We start from the raw sequence: 23252 nt of genomic DNA, 5'->3' as shown, positions 1-23252 counted from the left end.
AATCAAAATTAAGTTTTACTTAATTTTGATTATTTTAAGAATATTATTTAATATTAATTGAATTAAATATTGCAAAATTCAAAATTACTTGACTTGATTCATAAAAATTGTTTGAAAATTCTGAATTGTTGCCTCCTTGCGGATCGACCCCTTGCTTGCTCTATATTCTTATTTAGTAATTAAGGGAATTATAAATTTATTGCATAAGTCTAAAAAGCGCAACGACCACGTAATTTTACGTGATTTTTCGGCTTATCAATTGGCGCCGCTGCCGGGGACGCACGGTTTGAATTTTTAAATTATTCTGTGTGGATTCATTACTCTTTATTTTTTATATTAAGTCTTGGATTGAGCTGAATTTTGCAATTATTTTGTGAATTTTGATGAAATAGTGAAATTGAAAAAAAAATCATCATTGCATAATTAATTTTTCTTGTTCATCAAAACTGATTATTTTTTATATTGATGTTTTTAACATTGCATGTCTGTAGGAGATCTTTAAAACCTCATCTCGTGAATCTTGAAACAGTTAGTAGAACTCCTAGTTTTGATTGTATTTTTGAAAGCTCCAAGGTGAAAATCAGCATTTTGTGACTTAATGGAGAATAATCAAAATTTTGGGGTTGAACAGGGTGTTAGAAGAATGAGGTTGAGAGAATTTTCTGACCCTATAGAGAGTGAAACCTACACTAAAATATCTGCTCCTTTACCAGAAAATGTTAATTTTAGAATTGACCCGAATATGATTAATCAATTGCCTACATTTTATGGAAGATTTAATGAGGAGCCTTATGAGTTTTTGGAAGAGTATAACCAGATTTGTTCTGCTTATAGTTATGCAGGTGTTCCTCAGGAAATTCTCAAACTAAGGTTATTTCAGTTTGCTTTGAAAGATAGGGCAAAAGATTGGTTTAAAGGGGTAGGTCAAGAATTTCAATCTTGGTGTTAAATGCAAGCTTGCTTTTTAAAGAGATTCTTTTCTTATGGAAAGACATCTTCAATTAAGAAACATATAAGAGATTTTTGTCAAGGAACTGACACTCTAGGAGAAGCATGGGAGAGATTCATGTCACTCACTAGGAAGTGCCCACATCATGGCATACCATCTCATGAATTGGTTGAAATTTTTTATGGTGGATTGAATGATCAGGAAAGGCATCTAGTGGATATATCTAGTGGAGGAATGTTCGGGGGGAAGGGAGGAAGATGGGGAGCGTAGCGGTGGAACGAGGAGATCAGAAGAAAGGGGGCAGGGGAACCTTCAAGAAATCATACTTCTTCTTCAAAATTCCCTAAACAATCGTAGGGCACCTCTCCCCTCTTATAGGGTGGGGAAGGGGATGCCCTTATCCGGCCTCTTGGGGCAGCGTTTAAACTTACGGCGCCACCCCAAGGCTGGCATCAGTCCTTAGAATGCATGGTGAAACAAACGTGGAACCCCCGAATACACGTGTGTAGCTCCATAAAACAACGACGAAGGACGAAAGCAACATAAGTTCATGATAAGTAAAGAAAATAAACCTCAGCGTCGGCTCGGGTTGTGCGGTGAGGATGCTTGCGGCCTTGGTCCCTCCTCTACTCCGGCATCTTTGGAGTATTTTGGCAAAATGTATCTCTCGCCAACACGCTCCAAACGAAGACCCCTCCTACACGTCACCATAGCTTACTTACTATAGGAGATTTGGAAAGGACGATATTCTTCTTGTTTTGTAGGAACTCCCAAGCATGCCTTGGATATCATGCGATGAGTCAAGTAGTGGATATGGCATACACCGCACCTCCTACCACCTCACGCCCACAGCTCAGCCCCAACCTGCGACCTCCTTCGATCTTGGAGTATTCCGGTGACCCTTGCCCACGTCCACATTCGGCTACAAATTTATCATTGGCACCCACTGCCAACCGGCATTCTCAAGCTAAATGTGGATGGTGCGGCCAAAGGGAAGCGGGGCCAACAGGGGAAGTGGTAGCCTACGGGATCATGCAAGGAGTATTCTCTTTGCTTTCTCCTCTTTTTACGGCTTATAAACTAATATTTTAGCCGAGGCAATGGCGATACATGATGGTTTACTCCTATGCGAGGAATGAAACCTTCACTACATCGTCATAAAATTGGACTCACAAGTATTAGTTGACATGCTTCGTTCACGCAAATGCTCCAAGTGGCGAGCGCAACGCATTTGGCAGGACATCATGCAGTGTCGCCCCTACACAACTAGTGTCTGTCACCAGTTGCGTGAGGGAAATCAGACGGCAGATGCCCTTGCCAACCCTGTGGTACACAAACAAACTCCTTCCTCCCTTTTCCGTTCTTGGCAGACACTCCCTCTGATAGCTGGTGGATGATATAGCGTTGAACGCCTCAGCTTGTCAGTCATTCGTACGCATCGAACACTATCGAAGGAAGGCCCACGGGAGTGGCGGAGAGCATGGAGCGTTGGAGGCGGGAGAGCTCACCCTCTTGCCTGATAGTTTATCAAGTCGCGCACCTCCACGACGACATCTGAGAATAGCATGGTGGACTATGCACTCCACACTTCGTATCGCTACAAAGGCTCCCCTAACTATTGATGGCAGGGGTGACCATCTCCCAACCTCCACAAGGTAACACCTATGTCTTTTTCTTTCCTGCAACATGGGCGTGGGTGAGTAGGGTTTGTGTGTAATTGGAACATGTACGTTCGCTCCACGTCTAAAAGCGATGAGAAACACTACATTTTATAAATAAACACCCCCTAGGTGGCGTCTAGGGCACAGATGGAGCGGTCTATGGGCACAACTTTAGGGTTGGACGTACCCGACACCGTGATTTTGCCTATCAAAAAAATTTAATAAGGTTGGTCAATAAATGTTATTGGGCCGCTAAAGTTATTAACTAGAATGGTATATGGGCCTAGAGGGTCACACACACAAGGTCATAAGGGCATTGGTAGATATATTTTACTTTGTAGGGTTTTTCAGAAAAAACTTAAGTGAAATATAAAGAGGAAAAGGGGTCTCATTTTAAGCACCTATGCAAGCCTGATCTGAGAGCCCCCCCTTTCTTCATTCTCTACATCAACCAAGGAGACTGTCTCCAAGAAGAGTTGAAGAGGAAGAGGTGGAGATCCAAGCATCGAGTGATCGCGTGGATACTTCTAGAGGCAAGACGCGTGAACGGCTTTAGAACAATCTCGGGGCGGCAAAGTCAAGGGTGGAACAAGTTCCCCACAAGGTACACTCAATGTTTCGTTTGAAAGATCGATTGTGAATCGATCAACGCACTTCCGCATCCATCAAACGTGTTTTCCGTGGACGAACCAAGGCACCAAACCCAACATTTACGGCGTATTTTTTATACTCAGGTTTAACAAAATAATAGTACTATGTGGGCTAAATCATTGAGCGCCACCTGATCTTCTGAAACAAGGCCACATTATTGAAATTTTATTAATAATGGATTTAACATGTGTCGCGCAGTAAGAAGGTCACATAACATGAACGTACTGAATAGGAATTTAATTTTTGGTTATATTATTAAGGGTCGCTCGAGTTATCTATATTGGTCCATGGTTGGTCCATTTTATAGCAATTTTTTTGAGAATCAACTTTAACAAAGTAATAATTATTTTTGGCTACCTCACATAATTTTTGTGGCATCTGATTTGACATTATTGGGGCCATGGTTCACCCAACTTACTCTCAAGTACATATCTTTGGCAATTTTTTTTGATAAAATAAGTTTAACAAGATAATTATTATTTGGGTTAAATTAGTGAGGTCTACTTTTCCCTCTGTAAAAATGCAAATTCATTGGAATTTTCCCTTTGTGAGAAGGCCAAGTCATATGTAAAATTTTATTACAAATTTGTACCAAGGAATACTAAGTTTCGGCTTTATTAGTGGGGGATAGTGTCAATCTGTAAGAAGGGCAAGTCACAGGAATTTTTTTATTAATTTAACATAATATCTACAATTTAATTAAAGAGTTCTGGCTGGAATATGTTAATTATTAAAAAAAGGTGGCTTGGAGCCCCAATTTTTAAAATTTTAATAGTATATTTTTTCCCTGAATATTAACTTTTAGCAAAATGTGGATGATGTAGGATTGATTTTCCCCTCAAATTCATTAGTGTAAAAAAATGGTGCACATCCTGCCACTTGGCAACAGGGCTGATGAAAGGTAGCTGCCACATGCCACTCTTTGAGGAGCTCATATCTCAATTTTCCTCAAATAGAGATAGGCGGTCATCATTTGTCTGTCATCCATCGACATCATCAACCAATGATGAAGGCAATGCAGACGATGGTTGATGCCCTCTATGACATCATCAACAAAATAGATGGCTTCCTCGATGACAACAAGGACAATGGACAGTCACACCGGGTGACACAACATTATTGTCATTGAGATGGCGAGTTTATAGTGTACATTTATTGGTTTATTTTGTCTAAAATGCCATGTTTTTATTCAGAAGATCATGGAAATTTGGAAAAAGTATTAAGTGGTGAGCGATGACTGGCAGCAGCCAACTATAATCACTCTGGCTAGGAAGAGAGAAATTGTGATGGGATATGCCTGCATCTGGCTAGTGGCAAAGTTCTCCGGGCAGGACGGCCGATGACGACTTCCCATTTACACCGAGACAGGCAGATCAAGACAAATTTTAGATGGATGACGTAAATGCCGACTCATGTCGATGTCAACAACACCTTTATTTTGTCATCCGTCTTGTCAACGTCGAATCGCACGTCATTGTTGTCATCTGCTCGTTGACGTCACACGTCATTGTCATCACCATGCTGACGTCCTGATCCCTAAGTCCAAAGAAGATGGGGCAACAGCCTGACATATGCCAAGACAAAAAAAAGAAATGCATTTGGGCAAAAAAAAGTCATGATGTCCAGCCAATAGATGAAAATGCCACTATGAAAATGTCTCAGGTGGCACTAAAAGTCAACGGTCAACGGTGAATGCTTGAGAATCTTGTTTAGCCAGTTGAGCAGGTCCTGGTGAGCCTCTTCAGCCCTACCCACTGCAATCTCATCTTTGTCATCGTATCTAATCGTCCAGCCGTGCGCCACGCCAGGATATATCTTCACAAAGCTCTCCACCTGCCATCCCCAAGTATAAAAAAATACATGATTTTTATATATTTTGTCCTTCATAGGTGTAATTTTTTTAAGGATCCCTCATATAACGTTTTGAGTATTAAATTATATTTTCAACTACACTTAAGATGATAAAAAATATTTTTCAGACCTGTTTATTCTTAGATAAAATTTCCTCGAATTGTTTGATCAGGGCGGGAGGAGACTTGGAGTCGATCTCTGCTGCGAGGATTGCAAGCGGTATCTTCACCTCTGAAACCATGATTGATTGTTTATTATTTCTCTTCATCCCTAAAGACCATAATTATTTCTCTTTATGCAAGATAATTACCTTCAATATCTTCAAGAGTGACTAACATCACACCTGTCTCTATTATTTCACCAGATTTAGCCAGCTCCGTAACCAATTTAGCTGAGTAAAGAACACAGACCAAGAAATGATTAGTTTATTTTATGCGTCCAATTAATTAAGAAAGAACCACTATAAGAAAATCACTTGGAAATATTAAATTAAATATGTATTTGTTAAAATTAATAAAGACATAATTTTGACATTAAAATTTTTATTTTAAATAATTTATATTATAGTGCATAAGATACACACTTATAAGAGTTCGAATATAGCTCAGATTCTAAAGTCAAATTTGTGAATAAAATACACTAAAGGATTGGCTCACCGCCCCAACAAAAACCAGCAGCTGCAAATGAGGATAAGCCTTTTGACTTCAGGGCGTTGACCAAATTATTTGCCTTTTCATAGGACTTTTCCTGAAAATAAGACAGAAGAAACTAAGGAACCGCCTAAAAAAAGAAAAAAATATATTCTAAAAGAAAAGTCAGCATACGAAGTTGAGAGAAACCGAGCAGAATAAATCTTTAAAAAATTACTTCTAATAAGTCAGTTATTCATTCAAAAAATGAACAGAAGTGGAAGTAAGTATTATCTACTATTTTGTTGATGACTATTCAAGAATGTACCAGGTTTATTTCTTGAAATAGAGATCACAGGTATTTCATAAATATATTCAATTCAAAGCTATGGTTGAAACTATGTGTGGACATGCCTTGAAAAATGTAAAACAGATCGAGGAGGAGAATTTATTTCAACACCATTTGATGACTACTGCATAAAGGTTGGCACTCAAAGATAGTTGACTGTGTGAAAAACTCCTCAGCAAAATGGAGTCCTTGAGAGGAAGATAATGACTCTTATTGAAGCAGCTACGAGCATGATGCATGAAAAGAATTTGCCCACTGAATTCTTTTGTTTGATATTCCGAAAAAATAATGAGCCCTTTAATAGATGTGGTCGAGGTAGTTGAAATTTTGTGCCAAAAAGTACCAAAAATGCTAAAAAAAGAGAAGTTTCAACTCGCGGTTTAATTTATTGAAAAATACTCAAGGGAACAAACCGGTGAATGTATTTGCAACCAGTCTTTAATCGGCTTGTCAGGATTGTCAGGAACATATGGATCACCATTGAAGAAGTCAGGCACCACCACAAAGAAGCCAGCTGCAGCAACCTTGTCGGCAAGCTTCCTTTCATAATAAAAATAAAACCCTTTTTTAAATGTTTATGCTCATTAACTTCATCTATTGCCTAAAAACTGAAAAACAAAGTATCACATGTTTGGTGGGTATTTCATTTCAAAAATGAAGTTATTCTCAAAATATCGTTTTTTTAGAATGGGTTTAAACCAAACCTCATACCATTTATCTATCGGCCAACAACTGAAGAAAAGTATCACACGGTTTCAGGGTAATTTCATTTTTTAGATGAAGTTATTCTCATAATTTCGTTTTTTAGAAAGGGTTTAAATGAAACCTAATACGATTAAAAGTATAAACAGATGAAATATCAGGTTTATTCACCACGAAAAGTTGGAAATCTGCTTTGGAATGACACGGGTTTCCATGAAATAATAGATTAAACAAACTAAGCCACGTTATACAATTTTTAAAATGAAAGCCAGATCACGTACCTCAAGTTAGGAGCTTCAAAACCTGATAAATGAAGAAATAATATAAATCAAAATAAGATCTAAGTTTGAAATAAAGATTCTTCAAAAAGGTTGGAACTATAGTACAATAGGAAGAGCAGATTAAAAGATTCATCAGAAGAAATACCAAGAGTTGAAAGACCAACGGGAGAGTCCTAATGGAAAATAGATCGAGAAAGCACAAAAAACAGAGAGAGAGAGAGAGAGAGAGTGGATCACAGAAATAAACATATGATAGAAGACAGATTTATACTGAGAAAAACGAAAAAAAGGAGGAGAAGATTCTCAAACAGAGAAAAGAGCATGAGAGAGGTTGATTAATACTGAGAAAATCCAAAAAAGAGAGAACAATAGTGACAGGAAAAGCCAGAGAGGAGAAGAAGATACACAAACAGGGACAAAACGAGTTAAAGAGAGAGGTTGATTGATACTCAGAAAACCCAAAAAGGGAGTACATCAGTAACAGAAAACGCAAGAGAAGATAAGATAGTCAAACGGATATAACAAGACAAGGGGAGAGAGAGAGAGAGAGAGAGACAAACAGAGAGAGATAGAGAGAGAGAGAAAGCACATGAGAGAGGTTGATTGATACTGAGAAAATCCAAGAGAGAGAGAGAGAGTGCATTTGTGGCAGAAAACGTGATGGAGGAGAAGGTACTAAAACAGAGTCAACAATACATGGAGAGAGGGAGCATGAGAGAGAGGTTGACTAATACTGAGCAAACCCAAGAAAGAAGGGTTGATTCATACGGTGAAAACCCACAAAAGAGAGAAAAATAATGACAGAAAACGCGAGAGAGGAGAAGATATTCAAGCAGAGACAACAAGACAGATAGAGAAAAAGGTAGAAAGCTCACCAAAGCAACAGAGAGAGACAGGTCGAGAGAGAGAGCCCATGAGAGAGTTTGATTGATAGAGAGAAACCCCACAAAGGAGAGAAAACTAATGACAGGAAACGCGAGAGGGGAGAAGATATTCGAGCAGAAACAACAAGACAGATAGAGAAAGAGGTAGAAAGCTCACCAAAGCCACAGAGAGAGAGAGACAAAGGTAGAGAGAGAGAGAGGGAGCTCACCAAAAATGTCGGATGCGAGAATTATTGCTGCGGTTGATTCGATGTCGCCGGAAACATAACAACGAAGTCCGCCCACGTCTTCATCGACAACGCCGACGCCGGCAGCAACGTCAAGAACAGGTGGGTTTTCACAGCACTGCTCTCCCGCCATTCCTGCTCAGAGAAGCGAGAGAACAGAAGAATAGAAGAGAACGACGACGAGAAGTTCACAAGTTGCACTCTTGATAAGTAGAAGATGACCCGTTTCCTTGGACAGGACAAGTAGCTGATTGGCTATCAAGTGCAAGCATGGCGCCATTAATGCGGTGAAGTTCTGTCCCTGTCGTGTATCGATATGCCATATATACAGTGTATTCCTGCATCACCCCAACCATACACTTTCGTGGACGTCCTTTCTTGCATGAGATATTTCTCTTGAGCATTAATCTTCAATATTGCATCTGTGATATATGGGAGACTTTATTATAGTAGAGTTTAATTATGGTTCACAAATCAAAATGGATAGGTACGGTGATAACACAAATTTTTAGTAGGTTGATCTTACCATATTTACATATTTATTTGCATTGCATTCATTGTTTGTGTGTGTTATCAAGCTTCAAATGATACATTCATTTTTAGAATGATGTTCTGAATATTATGAATTTTGTAAGTACTTTTAGGGATTTTTATGACAACAAATTCTGAAAGAAAATAATTTTCTAAGTTAAAGTATGATTTTTCCTGAATTTTCCGGACTTAGATTTAATTTAATATGATTTTTGAAGCTTTTTTTATTTCCGTGGTGCCATGTGTCATCGTTCTATTCGTCGAACCACAACCAACCAATAATTAGGATCAATTATTGGCGTCCACCAATAATTGATATCAGATTGTTATGGCATTACGTCGGCAATGCCATAATGGACTTTAATATTAATGACTCACTTTCCTCTCATTTTAACCTTAGGGGTGACATGACCCAATCAAAAGAGACTCTTTTCTGTGATAAATGCTACACTAACACCAAGGAGCGAAGACTTTTAAAAATCCCCTTTGGACTCGTCAAAGATGACGGTGGCGTCCTATGTGTCACGAGATACATGGCACCGCATGTACACATTGCACACTTTTGTTACCTTTTTACTAGTTAAAGGGATTATGCTGATGTGGCACTCGGTGACGCTATGACTCGTCACACACTTTTTTATTTAATTATTTTTTATCACTTTATATTGTCTTTTTTATTTATGTGACACTGGCCCAACGGCAGCAATTGATTGAGAACGTCATGTAATGATCTTGGCCATTCATTGCCTTCAATCCCAAGTCATTTGCAACAACCCCGAATGATGCACGACGGCGACAATGGTGACGGGGAGAGATGATATCTATATTGAGTCAATGGTTGAGAATCATCCAATTTCTAGGCTTGGTATATGACGATATAGTACTCCGATTGAGCTGAAATTTTAACGGTAGCTTCGTCTTTCTATCCTCTACCCATCCATACATAATATAAATTGAGCTCTTAATATTAATAAAAAACAACTTTAAGTCCACTTCCTCCTAAAGAGGCAGACTGAAAAAAAATAAAGTTTTAAAGTCCATCAAGGTTGTTCTTGGCATCTTAGTGCTTGACGAGAGTCAACAAAGAAGTGGGGAGGCTGACCTGAATCAAGAAGATGCATTGATCTTGGCAGAACACATGGATCTGGGGTTAACCTCTTGCCTTACATTGATAACTTGCAAATTATAACGTTTATTTGGTGAATATTTTAGTACATTTATATGTTTTAATGGCTATATTTGCATGTTATCATATATAAATAGATATAAATGACATATACTTTGATTTTATTATTATTTCTAATTTTTATTATTTTTTACATGGTATTTAACCTCATTTATTTGAAGAAATATTTTTACATGGCATTAAATACTTGGCCAAAGGTTGGTAAGGGCTTTCCTATTTTTTAGATTTTTTCCCATATTTTTTTATAATTTTCTGACCATTATTTAGCCAAGAAATGATTTTAGAATTCTAAGAAATTATTTTTATAATTTTTCTATATTTAAATATGATTATATATATATTAAAATTGGAGGCATCCATGTCATTGGCCCGAAAATTCGGGCGAATGACTAAAAGTAAAAAAATTAATGAATTATTGGCTCATTATGGCATCGCGCATCGCGATGCCATAATGAGCAAATTATGGTACAATGAAAGTACAAGGTGCGGCTGACGAGAAAAAGGTATGTTTTTGTTTTTTTTTTTGTTTAACCTTTCGTGTATTAAATGCACGTGGAGAATCGATCTCCGCGTGCATTTATAATGTACGATTATTCCTCGTACTCTCAGTTGGTTAGCCACATGCATTTAATGCATGCGCTAACCGACACACGTGCATTTAAAGAAAAAAGAAAAGAAAGAAGAGAGAGATTCGTACTGTATTTATTATACTCAGAAATTGATTCACCGTGTGCATTAAATGCACGCGGTGATCAATTTAATGTACATTAAAAATTTGGTAAGCTCACCTCTTCTTTATTTATTTTTTATTTTTTATTTAAAAGGGAGTTAACGAGGGTGACGTGGCGCTTTTCTAGTCGTTTAAACACAGCAATCATTCTCCAATGATTGCGCGCTGCGAACGCGCACAACGACATGTCAGAACACGATCCGAGAAGGGGAAAAATGAGAAAAAAATGCGCCAACCAATCAGAAAATACCATTTTATGAAATGTTTGAAGAGAGATAAAAGATCCAACGGTGGAGATTAAATGCCAGTAAAATGGCGATATCTTGAGATCTAGATGTTCGATTGAGCTGAAATTTTCAGGGCATGTTTGTCTTTTACCCCTCTACAATCCATATGGTTGGATCTTTAAATAGAGGTATGGAAAAGGGAAAATTTTACTTTTTGAAGCTCTCCCCAAGGATTTGGCCGAAAGGACACAGGAGTTGCTTTAGAAGTCGATAAATATTGATTCTGCATTCAATGTTGTAAATTTCTCATTTGTATTTTGAACTTCTTCTTGAGAGATTCTAAAACGCCTTGGCATGGGTGAAATGTACATGCCGTAGAAGTTGTTTTGAATGATTTGAGATCCCATTTTTAATCTTTAGTTTTAAATAGATTTGGAAAAATTCTGCATTTTTAGATTTTTAAATTAGGGTCGGATTTCACTTTTCCCTCAAATTCTTCACTTTCTCTCTCTAGGTTGAATTGTTCTATTTTATCTCTCTAGATTTCAAAATTTATTGTTTGGAAATTTAACTCAATATATAAAAAATCTAAATATAAAATTTCATCCAAAAATTCGTCCATCTTGAAGTCCAATTTCAAAACCCCCTTCTTGATTATTAATTCATAATTTTAATTCATAAAAAATCTTTTAAAATTTTATAATAATTGGGAAATTAGTAATCCAAATTAATCTGATCTGATAATTAAAATTATCCTATCTTTAGTGTTTTGACCGAAGATATTTAAAATCAAATTTAAGTTTTTACTTAATTTTGATTAATTAAAGACATAATTAAATATAATTAAGGTTATTAACTGAAAAATTAATTCATTCTTGAATTAGTTTATTTAAAATTCGATAAAAATTCTTGCTCGTTGCCTCCCTGTGGTTCAACCCCTTGCTTGCTCTATACACTGTATTTAGTGATTAAGGGTATTTATAAATTTTATTGCATAAGTCTAAAAGCCCAAACAACGACGTATTTACACATCATTTTTAGGCTCATCATACATCGATTATTCTTCAACACATTTAGGTAGCTCATCTATTACTCCCGTCAATTGCCAACATCCACCCTCATACATATACATCCTTATCTACCATCTTCTACAATCCACGTCACATGTCTTCCTCTACATTAATTTAAGAAAACCTAGAACTGTATCTACCCCCATTTCAATCCTCACCCTGCTTCCATTTCACTACCTTCATCACCACTCACCACACTATCATCTTCATCTCGTCTCACCACCACTATTCAAGTTGATGAACCCAAAATGAGGCATGAAATTATACACATTTTTTAAAACTTTTTGGCATCACTCTATTACTGTTACGTTCATCTGTAAAAGAATTTTCATCTCGTGCATTAGATGGAGCAATTGGTTAAAATATTTTTAACCAATTTTAATGTGATTTTGCATCATTTAAAAGTCTAATTATTTTCGTGCAAAATGAGTTTTAACATTATTAACTTTAATGGCTTAGATTCTCTACCATGTTGTTATTTCACCTTATGCAATGCTGAAGATAAATAAATGAATAAATAATAATGATAAGAAACACTAAAATATTGTTCCATGTGTCAAGGCAGCTAGCTAGGTGCAACAACGCTCAAGAAAGATGCAAGTACGTGAGCACAGAGCGCTCACGCCCACCCACAACTAACGAGCACCGATCATAGTTCTCGAAAATCATGCACACATATCCCTACCACAAGAAGGCCCATGGGAGCCCACAAAGGCCCATCACAAAGGTAGCCTGTGCATGCGCATGGGGGAGATGGCATTTTATTTCATTTATCATATTCTAATTACATTTATATAGTTCTCGTGTTTCTTAAATTTTCCCATGTGGCATTACATCTCATTATTTATTTCAGCTCTACACCCGCCCGAACCAACAAATGATGAGATAGATCGCAGCCCAATGGGCTTCAAACTTAACAAAAGAACAAACAAGTAATGAGCAACCTTCAAGCCGATGCGGCCCGAAGCCCGCATCATAAGTAATGTTTTAATCGTGATCGTCCAGTCTCTGTAAGGAAGATCAAACTTTCCTCTCTATATTTAAAACACTTTCTTTTGTTTATTATTTCTTTTGTAGAGCTCTAATTGGCCCCGACGGCTGACACGGATGGCTGGGCCATGCAAATGATGAATCAAGTGAGAGAAAAAGGCTGACCAGGTTGATCATAGGCATTGATGTGGCTCATGGTGCACCAAAACTAAAAGGGGTTGGACTCCTTGGGATGGAGCTCAGACAGCCAGGGTCAATTCAGTCCATCTCCACCACTAGTGATTGCCTCTAATGGCCACATGGTGGTTTTTGGCCGCAAGCTACCTCATGGGTGATCCTACAGCCCCTGGAGGACCCTTGTGGCCTGAACAACTCATTTGAAGCCAACAAAGCCCCTCAAGACTCCTTAATAAAGGCTTACAGCCCCCCAATTTCAACATCTTCTGATGGATAGGCTTAGTGACGGCGGCATGAGCCAAGGAAGTGTATTAAAACCTCCCTGACAGCTCTAACTACTTAGGATGACACCTAGAGAGGCCAGGCCTCTTGTATTTGTGTCAGCATGGACGAAGGCACAAGGAGACAAACACCAAGGCTAGGGGGTGGCGACCAACATCCCATTCTCTGACCACCTGAATCAAGGTGATTAAGGTGAGCTGTTGCATTCCTCGTTATAGACATGTGCTAGTTAACCCTTTCTACATTATTAGACATAGACATAATCGCAATAGACGTCGAATCTCATCACAATCTAGCAGTCTGGCCTCTTTGAGGCATTTTTACAAACACTTAGGGGCATTGAGGTATTTTTGCAGATTTATCATATTTTTATTTTGATTTAATCTTATAAAATACTAAAAATAACTTATAAAGTATATCTACCTATATAAATCATATTTATATTATTCTAAGATAGCCATGAAAATACAATAGTAAAAATATTCATTAAAATTCATCTTAATAATCTCAATCCTTCTATCTATTCTTAATATCTCTCTCTAACTATTTATTTTACTAAACTACTTTAAATATCCTTTCTATCTAACCACTTAATTCTCTCACAAGTTAGATAATCTATTTTATCCTACTTACCTCTCTTACTAATATATATATATATAATATTATAAGCATCTGGATATATATACTTCTATTTCTCTCTTGCATTAATCTATGTCTTAATATATAATATCTTCTTCTCCCTTTCTATCATAATTCTGGTCCCTTTCTTCTCCATTCTTATTCTTCTTACCTCTTGTTAAATTAAATACTCCTGTTAATTAACTCGTTGCATTTTATTAAAATAAAATTTTGTTCATTACCTTACCAAATCTTAATAGCCACCATTATTATATCTAACTCCTATCTTGTATACAAGTTACTATTAAGTAAATAAATCACCTTCTTATTTTCTATTGAGAATAGTAGATTATTATTCTCTCTATCTCACTGATCTTGTATACCTCTTCCATTACCCATCTTAATATCATTATTATTCTAAAACTACAAATCAAATTCATAATTTTACTTGCTTACTATCTTCAATATAAATAAATAATAGTGATCATAAGATGTGATATAGTGATATTATCTTATCACTATATCAACTCTCCCTTTCACTATGCATCTCCATCACTACTTTCTAGAAGTTATTATTACACATAATCCATCAACCTAACTCAATTATTAAATCAACTTCTAATGGCTAGACCCTACCGAGATGACCTTATGATAAGTCCAAAATGAGTCATGTGATTATACATATTTTAAAGACATTTTTTGGATCAATTCATGTGTATTTTACCCAATTTTATGAAATATTGCATGTCATGCGTTAAATAAAACAAATGGTAAAAATGATGCATTTTAATGTCATTTTATGCATGTTATATGATTTTAATATTTTTTAGTTGAAATAGACATTTAATACCTATTTGATTTTCTCATGTTCTATTTAGTATCTTGTCTATGAAATTGCAGGGGTGAAATCTGTATTTATTTTGAAGAAAGAAAGAGGGAAATATTAATAAAATAAATAAATAAATAAATAAATAAAAGAGGACCCTATCAGGCCGGCTAAGGAGTGGACTGAGCGCGGGGCTTCAAGCTAGCAGCCAGGCCAGCGAGAGCTCAAAGCACTCAAGATGGCCCAACTGCCTGCGAAGCCCATCGACAAGGAGCCCACAGTGTAGGCCCACAGACAAGGCTCATAGTAGGTCGAAGGAGGAGTTTAGTGGTGCTCATAAGGAGGTAAGCATTTGAATTCGAAGTCTAACCCGTGCCCAATATTATATAGTAATTGGTTTCTTCAAAATCTTCAATATGGGATTGAAAACATGTTTTAGAATCGCCGTGGGCCGGGCCGCAGAGTAAAAACATGATCGCGGCCCGACGGGCCGCGATCATAAGGAAATAAGAAGAAAAAAAAAGAAGGGACTCGGGCTTCGTGCCGACCTGGCTCGAAGCCTGTGCTTTTTCAGGCTTATTTAAAGAGGCGGATATGATCTCAACCGTCCAATCTTCTTTAAGAAGATCGGACGGTAGAGATCTAATCTGTCTATTTAACATATTTTTACTTCTTTCTTGTAGGCTGATATGGATGCGGGGCCCTACGGTGAATGAATCAAAGACGGGGAAGGTGATGTGGATATCCAATGTGGACACTCACGAGGCAATGAGGTGGCGATGATCGGGGTCCATCATAACAGGGGTCCACGGCTGCGTTTAATCGCAGCTGTTGGATGTTTATGAGAAAGATTTGACGGCCAAGGGCATTTCTGTCCACCCTCACCCCTGGCCGTCGACGCCGGCAGCCGGAAGCGGTTTTCGGTGGGACTGGGGACCGCTGGGAAATCCAACGGCCTGGGAGGACCCCTAGAGCCGTCCTCTTCCATCAGACAGTCAAAGGAATCTCTCCCAGGCCGTTAAAAAGGGCGGAGAACCCCGAATTTCAGCATCTCCGACCGCAGGAAGAGAAGGAATGACGGAGGGCTCTCGCAGGTGACCCAGAAGCTGGAGTGGCATCGTGACAGGCTTTGAAAGCTCCAAGGACTCTCGAGAAGGTCTAGGAAGCTCAGATCTTCATCGAGTCGCATCCGGACGAAGGAGGAGGACATGAGAATCAGTAAACCGAGGTTCGGCGGCGATGACCAGCACCGCCACTTCTACTCTCTGAATCAGGGTGTTCGGTGAGATTTGAACTTCGTAGATTATCCCTATACACTCATTTTGATCTTAATGGGAAGTTTTATTTAACATTTCATCCTATAATTGCATTTACGATTCATTTTGATTCGCGGATTTCTTCGGGGCATTTCATCAAACACCTAGTGTGTTTGATCAACGTTATTTGATTTAATTAAGTTGTATCCCACTCAACCTTATAAAAACATCAAAAATATATACCGCCTTCTTTTGAGCATTCTGTCAAACAACTCATGGGCGGTCCACAGAATCAACTCTCTTATCTTCTCTTTATCACTATTCGGAGTCTATCGGCAATTCTATCGAACACCTCACATGCTTTCGAAAGAAACACCCTCTCTTCTTTATAGAACATATAAAAAACTTGCTACTAAGTAAATACCATAGAAATAGCTCCTCGTCTACCTGTATTTCACTAAATCAATTATAAGAAAACTATAAAAACTACATAAATCATATAAAACCACTAAAACTACCTATATAGTTCTGTGATAACGATCTTACTACTATAAGTAGTACTCTATAAGTCTAATCTATTCTATAGTCATATAAAAACTTCTTAACTTCTATTATTGTCATCTACATCTTCCTAATTTCTCTCTACACTACTTAAGTTCTTACTTAGCATATTAAAGTTAAATACTGTTAGATACCTACTTATTCATCATCTTAGTAATATATAAACCCTGCTCTATCCCCTCTGACCTCTCTCGATATACATATATACATATATATATACTCATCTACATAACTCTTCTTCATTCAGCTATTCTCTCATTGCTAATTACTTTTCTTAAGTACTTAGTATTTATTAACTAGCTACCTAGTATCTTAATTCCTTCTCACTTAGAGTAGCTATAAAAGATATCACCAGATATTTAATATTTTCTTTTCTATACTTATCTTATTAAAGTATTATCCTCTCTACCTATTAACTAGTTATCTCTTCCCATTAACATTATCTTTAGTATTATTACTAAATCTTATTAACTAATAACTCGATTATCAAATCTACATCTAAAGGCCAGTCCCTGTGGAGACGACCTTACTCTCACTTATACATCTTTGAGTAAGTTTCTACGTACTATAAATTTATTTGACTGTAGGCAAATTAAAAACTACAACGACTATTAAAATTAACACCACAATTTGCATCCGTCACCTTACACCTATTAGACAAATCTAAGTGAGTTTTATATTTTAACAATTTTCTTCATGTAAGCAAATTAATCCACAACAACACTAAAATAAACATTCGCTTTTATCACATGTCTTCCTCCATCCTAAGCTTTGTTCCTACTCTCTTGATCACGATTCATCACTAGTAGGATACTTGTCCTTTTTTACTAAATTACGACTACCTCTATCATTATCACTTTCTTCGACCAATCGCTATCTCTGACATTTTACCTAATCATTCTCACCTTCTAAAATTCACCCTATAGAAAGAGCTAGTTCCATACGATCCATTCCCTGCGGAGACGGCCCATGCTCATCGCCATCTAGATAAATTACTCATGAGTAAAGATTTACAAATATTATTGATTGAACTCAAACTCACAATGACGTTAACTTTTACTTTGACTTTGAGTTTATCAGATGGTTGGGTGATGAGATAGAAATAAAAATCTGTGATTTGATAGGTAAACGAGAGAGTGTTAAACAAGGAGTATTAGATATTATTGAAATGGGTAATTGTGTATTTTGGCATAGAAATCTGAGGATTACAAATGGATATACAGATCACGACCTTCAATCTCTGATCAACATTCAATCTCAATTAGATGTTTAAATTGTATATAAAGACAATCTCAATTAGATTATATAGAAAAAAGATTATATATTTGAAGCATTTCAAATATCATGATAGATGTCTTGTGAAATAATTAATTAGAATCAGAGACCAAACATGGAGGTCAAAACATGTTGCCATGAGTGGGAGATATAAAGAGAGGGTTTATACCAATTTGTTTACCAATCTTTTTCTAGAGCTTCATCATTAGACTCTCCTCCTATGGAGTCAACCTCGTCAATGTCTGGCAAATGCTCAACCATGCTGTCTTCTTGATACTAATGTTGGAACCAACACTTCAATGCCGTATAAATCACTTTTCTAATGGAAGGAATCTTTTGCTTAGTGCAGTAGTGGCACAAACTGGTGTTTGTCATTTCATTTTCCAACGGGGACACATGGGTCCTCATCGACACTGGCGCGACGGCTAATTTCATTTGTCGCCATCTCGCACACCAACTAGAGCTGCCCTTTAGCAGCGCACCACCCTATCAAATCTGGTACGACAACAACACAGTCACACACGGACGCATCATAGTGGCAGCGGTTCCAATTGATCCCCAAGGGTACACGGCGGTCGTCACCCTCATGCCAGTTTTCAACCTCAGCACTTATCATGGGATATCCCTGGTTGCGCACCCTCGGGTGGACCCATGCGCATTGGGACATTTTCCTTTTGAAATTCTGGTGACAGGGTATGACACACCTTGGAGGGCGACCTCGACAAGTGCCGCTCTCTTGAGGCACACCACCAGCCCAATCGAGCGCCAGACACGTTGAATGCCATGTATATCTCTCCATCCAGCTTCCCGCAGCCATCCTCCGCTTTGTCCGGTGCACATGCACTTATGGAGCAACACTTCCCTCGAGTCTTCCGCCATCGTGGGGGCCTTTCTCCTCTACGTGCACTTGATCATCAAATCAACCTCCTTCCAAGTACGGGTCCACTCAACTCTCGCCCTTACCGCCATTCTCATTGTCCAAAGAACGAGCTGGAGTGACTGGTTTGGGAGCAACTCGACACGGACCTTATTTGGCCCTCACACAGTCCATATTCGAGCTTGGTGCTTTGGTCCACAAGAAAGACAATCAATGGTGATTCTGCATTGATTACTATGCTCTAAACAAAATCACTACCCCTAACCGATTTTCCATTCTGGTAGTCGATTAGCTGCTCGAAGAATTGCATGGTATGTCTTACTTCTCCAAGTTGGATCTCAAATCTGGCTATCATCAGATTCGAATGCACGACCGTGACATCGACAAGATGACCTTCAAGACTCACTTGGGACGCTATGAGTATGTAGTCATGCCGTTTGGGCTCTCTATTGCACCAGCCACCCTTCAAGCCTAGATGTACCTTGTCTTCCAGCCATTGCTTCGAAGGTTCATGGTGGTTTTCTTTGATAACATTTTGATCTATAGCCACAGTCGAGACGAACACGTGGACCACCTCTCCCATTTCATGCAACTTTTGGACGCTCACACCCATTGCGTCAACACAAAAAAGTGTATCTTCATCCAAAATAGTCTAGAGTATTTGGGGCATTGGGTTTCTTCGGAGGACATGGCCATGAATGCAAACAAGGTATGGGCAATCCAAGAGTGGCCGACCCCCCTTACATATGGGACCTCCGAGGGTTCCTCGGGCTGGCCGGATATTACAGGAATTTCGTGGTTGGTTTCATCGCTAATGCGTGTCCCCTGCCTTGTCTCCTCAAGAAAGGCATGTTCGAGAGGTCGGCCGACGCTTAGGCTGCCTTCGACCATCTAAAGCACACCCTCTCCACTACCCCGATTCTTATTCTCCGTGACTTCTCGTCTGAATTTATGCTGGAAACAGATGCGTTGGGCGCCAAAGTGGGCGCTGTGTTAATGCAGCACAACCAGCCCGTAGCATACTTCAATCAAGCCCTTCCGCCCACCGCTTGTGCTTGCTCTGCCTACAAACGGGAGGTCATGGCTATCGTTCTCATTGTCTGCAAATAGCGTCATTACATACTCTTCCAACCCTTCGTCATACGCACGGATCAACAAAGTCTCAAGCATCTGTTATAACTGCGAGAAGTCTAAGGAGATTACAACAAATGGTTCTCCAAGCTCTTGAGCTATAGTTTCTCCATTCAGTACAAGGCGGGTCGCTCGAATGTGACCGTGTATCTTTGTCCAGCATCCCCAATGTGACTATATCGTGGCCACATTGGGGAGACCTTATGACAATTTCACGAGGTCTCGAAAAACCCCAAGCTCGCGGCCATCGTCCACGCCATTAAAGCAGGCCATGCATCTCCACTACATTTTACCATCTCTAATGATACGTTGCTTTACTGTGGCAGGTTGTGCTTCCCAAGTCCTCCACATTCATTCCACTCATTTTGAGGGAATTCTACACAATGGCAATGGGGGAACATGGGGGGTTCCTATGGCCTCGACATGATCTTGGCAGTGGTGCACCAACTCAGCAAATATGCCCACTTCCTCGACCTTCATCATCCCTTCTCGGCCAAGGAGGTGACCGATAAATTCACCCGTGATCATCAAACTTCACGGGACCCCTACTTCCATCATCTTAGACTATGGCAACATCCTCGTGAGAGGGTTCTAGAGGGAGTTACATGCCCTCCAAGGCACCCAACTCCGCCACAGCTAAGCCTACCATCCTGATATGGATGGGCAAACTGAAGTGATCAACCGGAGCCTTGAGATTTATCTCCGCTGTTTTGCAGGGAACCAACCACGCCGATGGAGTTACTGGTTACACTCGGCCGAGTTCAGCTACAACACCTCGCACCATTCTATTATCTACATGTCCCAGCTTGAAGCAGTGTACGGGAGACTGCCCCCCTCTCTCCTTCATTAAGGCTCATCGCCCTCTCCGCTCCACGAGGTTAATCATCTCCTCCGTGACCGGGCCGCACACTTGGACCTCGTGTGACAACAATTGGACCGCGCCAAAGTTACCATGAAGGCCCAAGCCGACAAGCACCAACGCCCCGTGGGGCACCAGGTTGGCGATCAGGTCTACCTCAAGCTCTGACCCTACCGCATGCTGTCCCTGGCCAAATGACCATTCGAGAAGCTCTCTCCACATTACTTCTGCCCATATACCATCCTCAGGCGCATCGGTCCTGTCGCCTACCACCTCGACCTCCCGGGGTACGCGCGCATTCACCCGGTCTTCCATGTGTCCCAACTCAAGCGCGTCATCCCCAGCAATGTGCCTCCTCAGCTGCTACCTCCACTTCGCACTAAAAACCGCACGTGGCACGTAATCATTTCCAAGATTACCGCCTTCCGTCCATCCGCAGAGGATTGCCAAGTTCTTACCCATTAGGAGGATCTTCCGGCCTCCGAAGCTTCATGGGAGCTCTCGTCTGCCCTTCTTGATCAATTCCCCTCTTTCCAGCTTGAGGACAAGCTGCTCAAGATAAGGGGGAGTATTGATATGATCCGACAGCGGTCCTACGCTCGAAGGAAGGCCCGAGCCGGACCCATCACGCTAGCACATGCCAAAAACGCATCACCTCCTATTTAAAGGCCTCTCCCGCGACGGGGGGAGGCAGGCATTCACGCAGTAAGCTCTTTCCCCCTCTCCTCTTTCCTCCTATCATGGATCCCTCACTCTATCGCTCTCGTTGTTCATAGGTCGACACAACTGTCCCTCGCTCGAGCCGGCAGCTGCACTTCCCCGACCATTCCCATTTCTCTTCTCTCTACCCCAGTAACCCTCTCTTCTATCCCCTCTCCCCATTCTGTCATCGACATTGAATCTAGGTTATTTCATCAAACATTGGTTTACAATCGACCTCGATACATCCCCACAACGGGATCGCATCAATGATTCAATCCCCTCCCCTGCATAAAATATCATAAAATCACAGAATATACAATTTTTACCATGCAATACAATAGATGATTCAATCCCCCCCTCCAAATAAAATATCATAATCGCACATAATAGAAATTTTTACCATGAAATACAATAGATGATTCAATCCCCCCTCCAAATAAAATATCAATCGCAAATAATAGAAAATTTTACCATGAAATACAATAGAAGATTCAATCCCCCCCTCTAAATAAAATATCATAATCGCACAGAATATACAATTTTTACCATGCAATACAATAGATGATTAAATCCCCCTTCCAAACAAAATATCATAATTGCACAGAATGTACAATGTTCATCAATCAGCAAAGCAGATAATTCAGTCTCCCCCCAAATAAAATATCATAAATGCTCAGAATGTACAATGTTCATCATTCAATACAAAAGATCATTCATTCCTCCCCAAATAAATCTCTAATTTAGAATCATAAACACGCAGAATGTACAATGTTCATCATTCAATTCAAAAGATAATTCATTCCTCCCCAGATAAATCTCTAATTAAGAATCATAAACACGCAGAATGTACAATGTTCATCATTCAATACAAAAGATAATTCATTCCTCCCCAAATAAATCTCTAATTAAGAATCATAAACGCGCAGAATATTCAATGTTCATCATTCAATACAAAAGATAATTCATTCCTCCCCAAATAAATCTCTAATTAAGAATCATAAACGCGCAGAATGTTCAATGTTCATCATTCAATACAAAAGATAATTCATTCCTCCACAAATAAATCTCTAATTTAGAATCATAAACGCGCAGAATGTACAGTGTTCATCCTTCGATCAGATATATAGATAGAAACAAGAACATCTAATGAACAACAAACAATCCTTACCCAGACGGCGAGTTCAATCACGGATCTTGGCAGCAAAGGCAGACCCGGACATCATCTCCATAAACTCCTCAAAATTCACAAACCCATCACCATCACGATCAACACCAGCAATCATACGCCGACATTGATCCGCAGACGGCTGCTCCCCGAGCCCTTGCAGCACTCGAGCAAGCTCATCCGCACAAATCACACCATTTCCATCAAGATCGAAGATCGAGAAAGCCTGTTTGAGATCCTCCAAGGCATCGACCGGGCTCTGATCGGCGGTTATAAGGGCAACAAATTCTTCAAAACTAATGAATCCGTCGCCGTCTCGATCGGCTTCTGCCATCATCTGAGCGAGTTCTTCGGGCGATGGTGGATCGCCGCTGAGGGTTTGGAGGATCGCCGCCAGTTCTTCCGCCGAGATCAGATTGTCGCCATCGGAATCGAATTTCTCGAACACTTGGCGGAATTCTACGTCATCAGTGATGCTCGTCGAAGCTCCTTCGTCAACCTTCTTCCTCCTCTGCTGCTTCCTCCCGCTCGACATCGCCTTCTTCTTCCCCATTCTAGAGAGAGAGATGGATAGCTAGAGAGAGAGAGAGATAGATAGGTAGAGA

The 23252-nt window shown here is 39.5% G+C and overlaps 2 protein-coding genes and 1 pseudogene across 2 annotated transcripts; all 3 read right to left on the bottom strand.

The window, feature by feature from the left end:
• Positions 1-1004: 1004 nt before the first annotated feature.
• On the bottom strand, positions 1005-1101 carry LOC144707300 (small nucleolar RNA R71; annotated as a pseudogene).
• A 3737-nt stretch (positions 1102-4838) lies between these two features.
• Positions 4839-8453, bottom strand: LOC144707072 (endo-1,3;1,4-beta-D-glucanase-like). The gene is made up of 7 exons (XM_078580194.1): positions 8167-8453; positions 7074-7095; positions 6504-6630; positions 5769-5859; positions 5423-5503; positions 5243-5343; positions 4839-5094 (listed from the first exon to the last, which is right to left on the bottom strand). The coding sequence occupies exons 1-7, from the start codon at positions 8315-8317 to the stop codon at positions 4930-4932; spliced, it is 738 nt and encodes a 245-aa protein (XP_078436320.1). The 5' UTR covers positions 8318-8453; the 3' UTR covers positions 4839-4929.
• A 14077-nt stretch (positions 8454-22530) lies between these two features.
• Positions 22531-23252, bottom strand: LOC144706578 (putative calcium-binding protein CML25). Its single transcript, XM_078579573.1, has one exon. The coding sequence runs from the start codon at positions 23198-23200 to the stop codon at positions 22664-22666; it is 537 nt and encodes a 178-aa protein (XP_078435699.1). The 5' UTR covers positions 23201-23252; the 3' UTR covers positions 22531-22663.

This window comes from Wolffia australiana, chromosome 8, assembly GCF_029677425.1.
Source record: "Wolffia australiana isolate 7733 chromosome 8, ASM2967742v1".
Lineage (NCBI taxonomy): Eukaryota > Viridiplantae > Streptophyta > Magnoliopsida > Alismatales > Araceae > Wolffia > Wolffia australiana.
Note: the sequence above shows the minus strand (reverse complement) of the source record. Positions and strands in the feature narration are given on the sequence as shown.

Bases quoted from the DNA above. Each gene is read 5' to 3' on its own strand.
- LOC144707072 (XM_078580194.1), bottom strand. From the start codon at position 8,317: ATGGCGGGAGAGCAGTGCTGTGAAAACCCACCTGTTCTTGACGTTGCT. The intron at 7,096-8,166 runs GTGAGCTCCCTC...TTCATTTATCAG, and splicing joins TCTCGCATCCGACATTTTTG to GTTTTGAAGCTCCTAACTTG. The intron at 5,860-6,503 runs GTTTGTTCCCTT...TCTTATTTTCAG, and splicing joins GGTTGCAAATACATTCACCG to GAAAAGTCCTATGAAAAGGC.
- LOC144706578 (XM_078579573.1), bottom strand. From the start codon at position 23,200: ATGGGGAAGAAGAAGGCGATGTCGAGCGGGAGGAAGCAGCAGAGGAGG.